General features: G+C 44.5%; 1 protein-coding gene across 5 annotated transcripts in view; it reads right to left on the bottom strand.

The window, feature by feature from the left end:
* NUP214 (nucleoporin 214) overlaps positions 1–14,217 on the bottom strand; it is an 81,969-nt gene that overhangs the window by 57,447 nt on the left and 10,305 nt on the right. For all 5 annotated transcript variants that reach the window (XM_048822635.2, XM_048822634.2, XM_048822632.2 and 2 more), the window contains 8 exons: positions 13,979–14,105; positions 11,033–11,194; positions 9,398–9,878; positions 7,537–7,712; positions 6,269–6,360; positions 5,570–5,659; positions 4,808–4,957; positions 4,382–4,540 (listed from right to left, as the gene is read on the bottom strand). In XM_048822635.2, coding sequence (XP_048678592.2) covers positions 4,382–4,540; positions 4,808–4,957; positions 5,570–5,659; positions 6,269–6,360; positions 7,537–7,712; positions 9,398–9,878; positions 11,033–11,194; positions 13,979–14,105 — 1,437 coding nt within the window. The remainder of the gene's footprint in view (positions 1–4,381; positions 4,541–4,807; positions 4,958–5,569; positions 5,660–6,268; positions 6,361–7,536; positions 7,713–9,397; positions 9,879–11,032; positions 11,195–13,978; positions 14,106–14,217) is intronic.

The raw sequence follows: 14,217 nt of genomic DNA, 5'->3' as shown, positions 1-14,217 counted from the left end.
ATGACGTTTTCCAAGCTCATGCAGTCCTCCCGCACTGATAGGGCACAGCTGAACGCATGGAGGCATTCGGTGGCAGAGGTCAGGAAAGCATACAGTGAGCATACAAGAGCACAGTCTGCCGCTGCATCCATTGTATAACTGCCTGCTTTCCTCGCCAAATTCCATATCCTCCTCACCCAGACGCCCAAGAATGCGGGGGGTTGGGGGAGAGCTCCCTCCGGGTACACAGCCACTCCACTCCAGAGGATGGCCCAAGCAACAGAAGGCTGAGATTCAAACAGCTTTGATTTGTAGTGTGGCTACAATAAGCAATGTGGCCTTGTCCTTCCCTCCCCCCCCCCACCCCACCTGGGCTACCTTGTCAGTGATCTCCCGAAAGACTGCATGGATTCAAAACAATAGGGACTTTATTTCCTTTGCCAGCTGTGGTGGAAGGGGGATTGGCTTACAGGGAAGTAAATTCAACAAAGGGGGCAGTTTTGCATTGAGGAGAAAAACACACAACTGTCACACTGTAGCCTGGCCAGTCATGAAACTGTTTTTCAAAGCCTCTCAGATGCGCAGCGCGCCTAGCTGTGCTCTTCTAATCACCCTGGGGTCTGGCTGTTCAAAACTGGCCGCCAGGCCATTTGCCTCAACCTCGCCATAAATGTCTCCCCATTACTCTCACAGATATTATGGAGCACACAGCAAGCAGCAATAACAATGGGAATATTGGTTGCGCTGAGGTCTAACCTAGTCAGCAAACCGCACCAGCGAGCTTTTAAACATCCGAAGGCACATTCTACCACCATTCTGCACTTGCTCAGCCTATAGTTGAACTGTTCCTTACTACTGTGTACGGCTTCATGAGCCTTGGAAGCAAGGAGTAAGCTGGGTCCCCAAGAAAAACTATAGGCATTTCAACATCTTCAACGGTAATTTTCTGGTCTGGAAAGTAAGTCCCTTCTTGCAGCTGTTCGAACAGTCCCGAGTTGCTAAAGATGCGAGCGTCATGCACCTTTCCCTGGCCACCTCATGTTGAAGTCAGTGAAATGTCCCTTGTGATCCACCAGTGCTTGCAGCACCATTAAGAAGTACCCCTTGTGGTTTATGTACTGGTTGGCAAGGTGATCCAGTGCCAAGATAGGGATATGCGTTCCATCTATTGCCCCACCACAGCTAGGGAATCCCATTGCAGCAAAGCCATCCACTATGACCTGCACATTTCCCAGAGTCAATACCCTTGCTAGCAGAAGGTCTCCGATTGCCTTGGCTACTTGGATCACAGCAGCCCCCACGGTAGATTTGCCCACTTCAAACTGATTCCTGACTGACCTGTAGCAGTCAGGTGTTGCAAGCTTCCACAGGACTATCGCCACTTGCTTCTCAACTGTCAGGGCAGGTCTCATCCTAGTATTCCTGCACTTCAGGGCTGGGGAAAGCAACTCAAGAAGTTCCATGAAAGTGACCTTACTCATGCGAAAGTTTTGCAGCCACTGGGAATCATTCCAGACCTGCAGCAGTATGCGGTCCCACCATTCTGTGCTTGTTTGCCGGGCCCAGAATCGGCATTCCACTGTATCAGGCAGCCCCACTGCCACCACGATGTCCCAAATTGCCACAGCCTATGCTTTCAGGAACATCTGTGTCCATGTCCTCCTCACAATCGTCTTCGTGCTGGTGTCTCCTAGCCAGGTACTGAACATATTGCAGGATAATGCGTGAGGTGTTTACAATGCTCACAACAGCAGCGCTGAGATGAGCGGGCTCCATGCTTGCCGTGCTATGGCGTCTGCATGGGTAACCCAGGAAATAAAGGCGCAACATGATTGTTTGTCGTTGCTTTCAAGGAGCGAGAGGGGAGACTGACGATATATACCCAAAACCACCTGCGACAATGTTTTTGCCCCATCAGGCATTGGGAGCTTAACCCAGAATTCCAATGGGCAGCGGGAACTGTGTGATAGCTACCCACAGTGCACCACTCCGTGAGTTGATGCTAGCTGCTGTATTGAGGACACTCCGCCGACCTATTGCGCTTAGCGGAGACATACACAATCGACAGTATAAAATCACTTTCTAAAAATCGACTTCTATAAAATCGACCTAATTTCGTAGCGTACACATACCCTGAAAAGCACAACTCCTCCGTCTTGTAACTATGAGCACTAATGTAGCAACAGCTCTCAGGTGAGCGAGTTGATGTGTTCAAACATCAAAGAAACCCCATGATCTTTAAAACTCTGCTAAAAGCTCGTATAAGAAGTTGGTCAAGTGAATATTCTTATGCTAACATTCTGCACCCAGGAGATGTGAGAATAGCACTAAGCAAATTTTCACAAACAAAAAGTATCACGAAGATGGGAGGCACACTCTCTTTCAGAGAGTTTAGCTGAAAATCCTCTGTCCTTACTCCTGTCTCAATTTTCCTGCTTCTCTCCCCTTCTGCCATCCTTCCCCATGTTCTTTTTTCAAGGTCTGTGCAGTCAGCTCTTAAAACCAGGTTGTCATACCTTTAAAGTCACACGTGCTACTTTGCAAAATGGAGAAACAAGGCAAGTTGGACCATGAAAGAATCTACAGCACCCAGGGGAATTTTAGTAAAATCTGAAGGAGAAAGTGGCTATTCTTTTCAATACAGCAATATATGAATAAATATATGTATAGAACATTTTCTTTTCCTGGTCCTGGATGGGATTCCAACAGGCCCCATGTCAGCAATGAACACTATACCAAAAACAAAATATCTCTCTTTATATAAGGACTACATACAAACATGCAATACTGTGAATTAGGAAGGTAGATATTTTCCCTGTAATAGAAATCTGAAATTGCATGCAAAGTGGCGCACTCTGATGTGACATTAACTGCCATACCATTAATTTTTAGTAGCACAAAACCATTTTAAAATTACTATAACACAAAAAGGTACCCTCAACTGCCTAGTTACACTCCCTGAGATGAGCATGCTTTGTCTATAGGGAACCAAGAATTGGATAAGTACCACAATTATAGCGCACACTTATTTTACTTTCCCTGATGTACTTGTCATAGTTCATACCTGTATTCCCCCTCCATGGCCCAGTAAGGGCACCACTCTTAGGCTTCCAGCTATAAGCCATCACACCTCTTGCATGGAGACATGCGTCGCTCCCTCTCCCAACTGGGGTTTTTTCAAGCTGAGCAGTTCCCTGATCACCGAGTTCCCCAGCAAGCCAGACTGCACAGAGAGGCCTGCATCTGCACTTTGCTTTCTCTCCAAAGGCTATGAACAGGTTAACTGCCCCCCCCCCCGTTATAAATTACCACACCGCTCTTTCTAAGTGAGCATAATTATTCTTACAATGAAAGCATTACTGAAAACTACAAAGTTCCTATATGCATGCTAGAAAGCTCATCAGACGTCACCTATCAGTCTTACGGTACCTTCATAGGAAAATCCTTGCAGCCCTTCCCAGCCCACCTTGGAGAGGAGGTTCTATCCATTTGCTGGATCAGAAAGCAGGCCCTGAGTCAATTTAAACCTCAGGCTATTTATGCAAAAGTCCTTTCACCTCTGGATAATCCAGTTTAAACCAGTATATGCTAGCCTCTCCAGGTGGCAGTATCTCTCTAGCAGTGCTACAATCGGAATGAATTTACCTAATCACCGCCCCCCCCCCCCACACACACACTAGTTGCTGGACAGCTGTGGTCACCATTCCCCATGGTAGAACATATAATCCCTGGCCCACAATGATACATAAACTTAATACAGTAAAATCTCCCAGAGATACTTTAGGAAATTGTCTGGGGGGGAGATGTACTTTATCCTGGTTTCTTTTATCTCTTTCAAAGCCTTTTGAGTATTTTGGGAAATTTTCCATTGCAATCAGGCATTTAGAACACCATGTAGTTTTATGCTCTGCCATCCATGAAATTAACCACAATATTGTAAGCCATTATAAATCATCAAATTGCTCCGCAAAGCATTTGCTAAAGATAAAAATTATTCTGAAAAGGTTTTATGAAGTGCTAAAAAAAAAAATTAACTGGCACTTGCCAAAAAAATTCACTTAAGTAACCATTATTGGTTAGACTAGGGTACTGGGAGTCAGGAGCTCTGTTTGCAGCTCTGCCACTGACTCTGATCTTGGGCAGGTCACTTCACTTCTGCAGGTCTCTGGTTCCCCCCCATCTAAAATGGGGACAATACATAGCAGTGTTAGGGGTGTAATGTCTGCAAAGTACTTTGAGATCGTTGATACTTTGAGACACTATTAAATCATACTGTTGTTACACTGTGCTAAAGCAATGTGAGTGTGGCAGGGCAAAGCTTCTGGGCAACCTACATTCAAGCTTCAATTAGTCGCATTTCATTTTAAAACTCCAGTTTAAAATTAGTGAGCAGCCTTTATACCTGAAGTTGTGCTTCACTTTTGGGGTCCAATGGTTTCTTATACAGCAGATGTAAATATCCCAAGTTATGATTTCTCTCGTTCTGTTCTCTAGCATCTTCCACCCCAGCAAAGCCCTCCAGCAGGGTCGTCTTCAGAATGCTGATATCTCCATGTAGGGACTGTGAACAGATGAAGAGATGAGCCAGATCTCAACGAAAGACCTTAACGGTGCCGTTCGCATCAGTACCCATGTGCGTTTCAGCAAAAGTGTTTACTTTCAGGAACAACTGGGTATGCCCACGCACACTGAAGCAGCACATCCAGACATCTCAGCTATATAGTTCAACACTTAACAGGTTAAGCAAAGACGTCTACCCCCAAATGCTAGCCTTGAAGGTCTCAACCAATGCATAAACATTTGGGAGAAGTTCTGGTGTGCTACTTACCTCTGTTGTCTCTTTAATCTCCAAGAGAAAGGTGTGAAGGTCATGAGACTCTGTCCGCAGCTTCTTCATCTCCTCAGCAGTGCCGACTTGGAAACAGGCATTAGAAGTTCGGACCTTCAGCTCTTCCATCTCCTTTTGGAAATGGGCAATCTACAGAGCCAGAGGGTAAAGAAAGTTCAACCATTGTGACATGACTGCTTCTGGAACAAATGTTACTGCTCTGGGGCTGGCTAATATATTTATACAGCCATGAATGCACGATAATTTACAGACAATAAAGGCAGGTCTCTTGCATTCCCTTCCAACCCAAGGAAGAGAGCCCTATATTCCCAACATAAATTTAATGCTAGCAGCTTAAGCAACCAAACAGGGGTGACAGTGTTTAAAGAAGTGGTTCAGAGTATAATGGAAAGATCTCCCATGGTAACTAAGTACTGAAGAGGCAGCAAAGAGTCCTGCTGCACCTTATAGACTAACAAACATATTGGAGCATAAGCTTTCTTGGGTGAATGCCCACTTCGTTGGATGCAGCATGCATGAAGTGGGTATTCACCCACGAAAACTTATGCTCCAATACGTCTGTTAGTCTATAAGGTGCCACAGGACTCTTTGCCGCTTTTACAGATCCAGACTAACACGGCTACCCCTCTGATGCTTAAGTAATGAAGGACACTAATGGAATATGAAAGAGTGACAGATGACCACACGCCTGTACAGTGATATTTTTAGAAGTTGGAAGACAAAAATCCTTGAAAATCTCACCTCCTCTCTGATTCCTGCTATGACAGGGTCCGAATCCTTCCACTGATGGACCTGTTTTTCTAACCCAGCGCTGGACAATGCTGACCTTCCCTAGAAAGCCAGGTGTTGAGAATGTAAACTTATCAAAATGAAAATCTTTATTACCAACCAACATCTGCTGCTAGAAATAGTTTGTGTATAAAGTAATTTAAGATGCATAAACTGTCCTATGGAACAACTCTCACAAGCACAAATGTTCACCTAAACAATAAACTGAAAATTATATTTAAGCGTTCAAACAACGCTGCGGAGATTTAACCACACTGAACATATTAAAGCTGTTGGAAATCATGGCTAAATCTTTATGCACCACTTGGAGTTATCCCTTTCACTATATTTTCTAATATTGTTAAATAGTCAAAGCAGCTCAGAATTTTCAAGGAATTACATCTTTCTGCTGATAAAAAGATGTGATTCCACATTTCCACACAGCACAAAGCATTAGTTATAGCTCTGTTTATTACATCAGACTCCAAATCATGTCAGAGCTCCAGCTTCCCAAAATTACATAGCATATCATTCTAATTTTGATAGTTTGAGACTTAGATCTCAGTTCACTGGTCCCTTGACCTAACAGCATTAAATCAGTCCACGACTAAAGTAAATCACAGGTCAGTGAAATTTCTCAGCTCCTGCATAATCTGCTCAAGTTCTCTTAACCTGAATAGAGCTTGATTTTGTTGTAGGAGGGGTGATTCTGGCTGTCTTCAGTAGATTAGATGCTGCAGGCACATTCTGAGCAGGCCGCGCCACTAGAATTTAAAGAGAAAAATAACTATAGACAAACACATATAGTTCTCTAAAAAACAGGTTGATCATTGGAGATGGGACATGCCCACTGTTGGGGACATTCTGATCACTAGAAGGAAAGGTACAAACCCTAACAGCGCAAACCCTAACAGCGCATTTCAACAAGTCCGCCCCCCTAAAATGATGCATCAATCTACATCAAGTCAGCAAGGTTCTACAAGCCTAATCCACTACCCTTGCTCCCAGACCTCAGACACAGGACAGATGACTTGGAACTGAAGAACAGGTTCCAGTCTGGCAAGCATGTTCCCCAAATTCCACCCACACTTTTTATTTGTGGGAGTAGTTTGGATGAACTTTGACTCTCATGAAAGTGAGACCAATGGCTAGACTGGCTATAGATCAGGTAGGTGCTCCTCAAGAATTCCTCCTTCCCAACTGCAAGAGCTCTGCTAATATTTCTGCTCAGTATTAACATGTGGCATCCCTTCGTCCAATGCTAGACGGAGTTTACTACTTTTCAAGTCTGATCTCTACCACCCTGGCAATTTCAATCCTGGACAACTCCTGCCAGAGACAGCTAATCACATGATAATATGAGAAATGGAATAACATTAACTTGTTAACAGGATGAGATTTAGTTTAATTTCATTTGTGATCAGTTTGAACTCTGGCCATTAGAGATGGAAGGTAATGCATTAAGTCACTGCAGCAGAGCAAACACATTTTGGCAATATAATGAGCTGAATTAGTCCACTGAAGGCGCAACAGCTTCTAGGTGAAGATACGAAGCTAAATAGGTTTTAGAGTAGCAGCCGTGTTAGTCTGTATCCGCAAAAAGAAAAGGAGTACTGAATGCATTCGATGAAGTGAGCTGTAGCTTATGAAAGCTTATGCTCAAATAAATTTGTTAGTCTCTAAGAAGCTAAATAGGTTACTTGAGACAATGAATAGTTATCCCTGTGGGGAATGAGGGGCAAAGGGGAAACCCTTCCAGTTCCAGTATTATGCTCATTGCACTATATAGTTTGCAGTTTAAAGATGGGCTTTGGTTCCTGAAGTCTCCCAATCTGCACTAGCTGAAAGCAGCACAGAGAAAACCTCTCATGCTCACTTTATACCTGGTAAGATAGAAATTTGCAAAAAAAAAGAATCTAGCCTTAGCCTCAATGTCATACTTGTTGCAGACACAGGAGTGGATGCCTTCATTGGGGTGGCAGGTGAAGCTGACAGTGGTGTGGACTGGCTTAGGGGCCCTCCAGGAATAGGTTTGGAGGTAGTGGAGAATGAAAACATCGTGGAGCTGTTGTGACTGCTGCTGCCAGCAGAAGCAGATGTGTCTATGGCAGTGAACCTGAAAGACAAAAGGGCAAATATTTCAGCACCCTGAACTGGACATAACTTACTCTTATATACCCAAAATAAAGCAATAACATCTAAAGAGTAGACAGTTTTTCAACTTTCTGAATCAGTACTGGGACTCAATATCCAGATACCAAGTACAGTTCTAGCTGGGAGTGAAGATGGGAAGAAGCCATTCAGGGAATATGGATGAGACTGAATAGCAGAAGGAGCAGGTGGTGTTTTCAGAGGATGGAAAATTGGTGAAAGGACAAAGTGGACTCAGGGACAGTCACCGAATGGGGGCTTTTACACCTCGACCCAGAATGTTGGATTGAAGAGGCATGTGTAACCCAGACAATCTATTCTGAGAAGGTTCCGTGGCTCACATGGCACGGCTTGTGCCTGCTATAATGGGTAACTGCACAGACAATGTCATGAAGGAGAATAGTCTTGGTGAAGGTTATCTGATACTTGGCTCCTGCTGCCTCAACCACCAGAGCAGAACTGTTTCCCCACAGAACTGCCAGAGCTGTGTAGGAGTCAGCTCTGGATCAGGGAATCGCTCAGTTCTAGGAATCATCCCACCCCCAGTTACATCAGGCACAGAGGAAAATTAATAACCAGCAGCCTTAAAACCTGAGCTATACATCAAATGAAACTAGTGCTGACACTGTAAGGTCTGTCAAGTATTACTTTTAAAAGGCAAATGCTGCAGGAGAACAGGAACTTCCATTTATCTTAAAAACCAGGACCAGCACTTGAGATGAATATTCAGCTGATTCAGGAATTGATCACCTTGTTTGTCTTGAACATTAACTTTAAAGAAGCTTTAAAAGCTACAGCCAGAGATCTTAGTGGAAGTAGATTTTCTAATTTAAAAATAATTCTTAGAACCATTAGAAATTTCCTTATACAAATATAAAGAACTGATCTCATTAAACCCCAGCTGCAATTAACATTTCCCTTGGTGTTCTAGTCTCTTCCCTTTAAAACAAACAGAGTGAGTTAAGGGAATTAAATATCTGTGGAGCTAGACAGTGAGCTTTGGAGACAATAACTCTTTGCACTGGTGACTCAAATCCAATTCATATGGATACTGATCAGAAGCAGTTATCCTCCAAGTGCTTGTGTGAAGTGAGTTTGGAGGTCTCAGGTCAGCATAAAAAAAACACTGTTACCTCTCATTGATAGACTCGGTAGAGAGAAAAGAATGATAGGGACCTAGAAAACAAATTACTCTCTCACCCCTAGGTCGGGGTGAGGCACACGAGCGAACAGTGGAGGAAGCCTGCACTGCTACTACGGATTCTGTACCTGCTCTGGACACAGAGAATTTCAAATTACAATGGTGTTAAATTGGTACCTTTCACTAGTATTAAGTTAACAAAACCAAGAGACAAGATTATGAAAAAAGAGATAAAAGCACTAGGTATAACGCAAGCTGGTGCTGTGCAAGTTTTGCTGCTTTATGAGTACAACCTATGACAACTCCACTATTCCAACCTCATACCTATGACAAAGCTTTGGGTAGAGAAGGCTTTCCTTAGGACTCCATCTGGAGTATAGAGGATCCCCCTAGAAAAATCACAAACTGGTAACAGCTGTGTGATCTTAGTAACTATCACCATATGCTACACATTCCCAAACTGGTTAAGCACTGCCCACCCTTTAAATAAGCCATCAGTCTGTACTTACTTCTCGCTTAGGTTTACTTTGACAGTAGATGCTGTAGGGGTGAAACATGGTTTCTGTCCGGCAGATGTGGTAGACAGTGGTGGCACAGGTGCACTGTCTGTAGTTGGTTTAAAATTTGTAGATCCAAAAGAGAAGGAGTTGGCTGTAGCTGCCATGGGGCCTGCAGCAGGGGAAGGAATCATGGAAGCTTTGGAAGAAACAGAAGAGAAAGAGAAAGCAGCTGCTCCACTTAGACTGGAACCCAGAGCTTGCTTGGAGACATCTGATGCAAAGGGATATGGTGGGGGGTCCCCAGACATAGAGCCAGATGTCTTTACAGCTGAAGATGTAAAGGAAAAAGTGGCTGCTCCACCACCAGCAGAAAGCAGACAAGAGGCTGAAGATGCAGGAGCAAGAGGTGGATCTGAGGCAGGAGTGACAACTGGTGCAGTTTCAAACTTTGAAGGAGCAGGAGGGGTGGTCGGGATTGTAGCAGTACTTCCTGAAGAAAAACAATTGGACCAAGTTAGTATTCTATCATTAAAGGAAGTATTGCAAGCCAAATACTGTTCATTGTGGACAGTAAAATTCAATCACACTACGGAGACTGACATCACCACAAAATGACAGGGAGGAATGGGTTTCAGTCTCCAACTCAAGCCGCTGAGATACTGAATGGACAAAGCCCAAGACCTGCTCGATACTACCATTTTCCCAAGCCATTCTGAATTAATTCAGTCTGGAATTTCCGTGAAAAGGCTTCACCATTTCTCCATCACTTTTGATGTGGTGTGTTTCATCCCATATAAAGCAGCCTGCCAGCGCACAAGTCTACTGTGGATGCAAAGAGAGGCATAATGCCAAACTAAAGCATATTGTTCCAAGCGGTAAAAACAAATGTTTAGATTTAAAAAAGAAAGTGGTAGCTTTGCACTGAAACATCACTCCATGTATACAGGGAAGTGAAACAGAGAATGAATTAATCTGCCCAGGATGGCACAAGGAGCCCCCTAATCTATATTTTACACACACTGTAATATGCTCAACATGCCTATTAGACTATTTACTTCCCACCAGTTTTCCAATGCTATTGTTGCAGTTGATCCGAAACCTGTTTCAATAAGCCCTCATGATCACAAACAAAGCATCTAACGCATGTCACGACCCCATGAAGAAACAACATATGGGAAGAACACAAAAGTTATTTAGGACAGGCACTCTTTTTGTTCCGTGTTTGTACAGTATCTAGCACAATGGGACCCATGACTGGGGAGATCTTAAGTGCTACTGCAACACCAATGATACATAACACCACGAGAGTGCCCAAGATGCCTTCTTGAAAGATACAGGTTATGGCAGTTGGTTTGCCACATAGTTGCAGCCCTGTACCCCAAAAGTGACTGGGTATAAGTGTACAGTTTGAGAAATGCTTTGGGTTCCCTATGTACATTTACACAGCTGGTGGAATGGAACCTTGAGCATGGAAACCATCATGAGCTGGTTACTACATGCTATATGCTGGGGCACAGGCTTGTTTTACTTCACAAAAGCCTCCTGGTGGTCCCCCTCTACCTGGAAAGGAAGCTTAACAGCTAAGTATTTCCAAGTGCCACAAATTAAAGCAAAAGCCTCTTCCCCACACATGGCAGCACCCACCTGCTGCTTTTGGCGCTCTCTCCCCTTCTATTGACAGTTGGTCTGGGGTCACTATGAGCGATCGGACACCTGGGTTTTGATTGATCATGTAAAATGGACATAGCACTCCATCCGTAGAAAGCAATATTAGAACTGGAGCTGCAGGGAGGGTCTTCTCATCACCTGCAAAAGACCACACAGCAGGCTAATGACACCATCAAAGTCATCTGCCTTCATTACCACCACCATCACCCCAAATCCCTCACACTTGACTTTCTTACCATCTCACATCAAAGCTACTTATTCTCTAGAACATGTACTATGATTTTTTTTATATGTAACTATTTGCTTCCAATAGTTCTACTTGCTATCTCTTGACTCTCTATTCATTGTTAAATAAACTTATACTTGATTTCAGTATAAACACATGTAAGCGTTAAGCGGAGTGGTGATCCGAGGTGAAACTGTAAAGTTGGAGTGCACTGTTTCTTTGGAAGCAGCGAACGTGTGACTATCCAGTGAATCCAGAGACACTCCAAGGAGACACTTGGAGGGCTCAGTGGTTGCAGCATGTCCATCGTTAACCTGTATGCCTAGAGAGGAGTGTTTGTATTGTCTGCGGCTGGTGGAACTGGAGAGCTGGCCCCCTGCAGGCACAGACAAAGCTTCCTCATGCTATAGGAAGGTGGTCGTGAGGTACCTCACAACTCTGGGTACTCCTGGCAGAGCCGTCCCTTGGGTAGGGCGAATTGCGGCGACCTCTCCGGGCCCCGTGCTTTAGGGGACCCCACACTTCGCCATCACAGCTCCCCCACCCCATGTGCCCACCCTGGCCCCACCATTATTCAAATGCGGAGGCTGGGGAATGTGGGGGTCCCAGCCCAGGCTGGGCAGGAGCAGCATCCTCACCCAGCGGACAGGCACCCCTGACCACTGTGGGTGGGCCTTGCTCCAGGTAAGCCTCCTCGGCCCCACCGCCACCACCAGCACACCCCTGGCCCCATCCCTCCACCCCCAAAAGGGCCCCTGGGGGAGACCCAGCATTCCCCCTGCCCCATAGGGGGCCCATACAGGCGAATTTGTCCCGGGCCCTGCACCTCCCTAGGGACAGTTCCCGACTCCTGGGAAGTATCAGAGAGTGGATAAAGCAAGACTAAGCGCAGCCAAAAAGGAGCTGATTGGGTTAAGCTGGGAGGGTATGGAATGTGTAGCATTCTCTGAAGAGATAGCTGAATCCTGAGACAAGAAGCTGCTCCAGTAGATTCCTTAATCCAATAAACGTGTCTGGATTAACACACAGAATGCTTCAGATCCTTCAGATCCATTCTGCATTAAACACAAATTGCGAGCCATAGCCTGTCGCTACCATAAAGGCTACTGCTGTTCTCAGTTAACTGGCATCCTGCTGTGTTTTACATGCAGCTTGTCCCTACCTTCTGCTCTGCCCAACGGCTCCTCCATTTCAGTCTCACTCTGTGCTTTGAGGGAAGGTTTTCAAAATCCATCAAGATACAGCACAGTGGTGCCATTATATCTTCAAAGCACCTTGTCAGAGACAGAAGCTGAGGAGCCTTCAGGCAGAGCAGAAGCTATAGCAACAATGTAACTGTCTGTACCTAGAGCACAGTAGGATACAAAGCCAGGTCAGGCCTTTTGCTTTAATGCAGAGCTGATTCCTAGGCATTTACAAACCATGCATTTTCCTGGTTGTGGAATTAGCCTGCTTTTCCTTTAGATCAATGCAAATTATATAAGAAAAGAGCCCTGCAGGAACAACTCTGCTACAAGAGCACGCCACTTTTACAGGCAATACTGGAGTAAAACACTACAGGTAGTTTCAAACCCAATATCATCTCAATTCCATCAATTGAGGAGGTGATGGAAACAAAGCACATAAGTTATAGATTGACGATTGCTGAGTCCCAGGTTACTAAGAGCTTACTTAATTAGACAAACTAGATGCTGAACTGTACCAGAGCCCTGGTCAAGATGTAACCTCTCAGAACACCGATAAATGCAAAGTAACGCACATTGGAAAACGTAATCCCAACTATACATATAGAACGATGGGGCCTAAATTAGCTGTTACCACTCAAGAAAGAGATCTTGGAGTCATTGTGGATAGTTCTCTGAAAACATCCACTCAATGTGCAGCGGCAGTCAAAAAAGCAAATAGAATGTTGGGAATCATTAAGAAAGGGATAAACAATAAGACAGAAAATATATTGCCTCTATATAAATCCATGGTACACCCACATCTTGAATACTGCGTGCAGATGTGGTGGCCCCATTTCAAAAAAGATATATTGGAATTGGAAACGCTTCAGAAAAGGGCAACAAAAATGATTAGGCGTATGGAACGGCTGCCATATGAGGAGAAATTAATAAGACTGGGACTTTTCAGCTTGGAAAAAGAGACGACTAAGGGGGGGGATATGACAGAGGTCTATAAAATCATGACTGGTGTGGAGAAAGTAAATAAGGAAGTGTTATGTATTCCCCATAACACAAGAACTAGGGGTCACCAAATGAAATGAACAGGTAGCAGATTTAAAACAAACAAAAGTTTCACACAACACACAGTCAACCTTGTGGAACTCTTTGCCAGAGGATGTTGTGAAGGCCAAGACTATAACAGGGTTCAAAAATGAACTAGATAAATTCATGGAGGATAGGTCCATCAATGGCTATTAGCCAGGATGGGCAGGGATGGTGTCCCCAGCCTCTGTCTGCCAGAAGCTGGCGAATGGGTGACAGGGGAGGGAACACTCAACAATTACCTGTTCTGTTCATTCCCTCTGGGGCATCTGACATTGGCCACTGTCAGAAGACAGGATACTGGGCTAAGATGGACCTTTGGTCTTACTCAGTATGGCCGTTCTTATCACCCTACCACTCCCCAGAAGATATCTGAGTTGCTATTATTAACAGTATTCCCCAGTAAACAAAACAAGCAGATAGACTTACTGATAGGTATTGGCATGTTACTGGTGTAATCTATGGCAACACCTACTGGTAAGGTGTCATCATTCTTATCTGTCACAGGAAGTTCTGCTCTGCTGGAATCTTCTAGAACCCACGATTCCCAGTTGTTCTGGAAAGAAAGAATATTTTTGCTACTGTTCTGTGATTTCCAGCACTCTCACTCATGCTGGGAACAAGCTGCAGAAAAGCACAAATACCTTGCACATGAACTCTGGATAGCC

The sequence above is a fragment of the Caretta caretta genome, chromosome 16, assembly GCF_965140235.1.
Source record: "Caretta caretta isolate rCarCar2 chromosome 16, rCarCar1.hap1, whole genome shotgun sequence".
Taxonomy (NCBI): Eukaryota; Metazoa; Chordata; order Testudines; family Cheloniidae; genus Caretta; species Caretta caretta.
The sequence above is the reverse complement of the archived record's forward strand: the minus strand, read 5'-3'. Positions and strand labels throughout refer to the sequence as shown.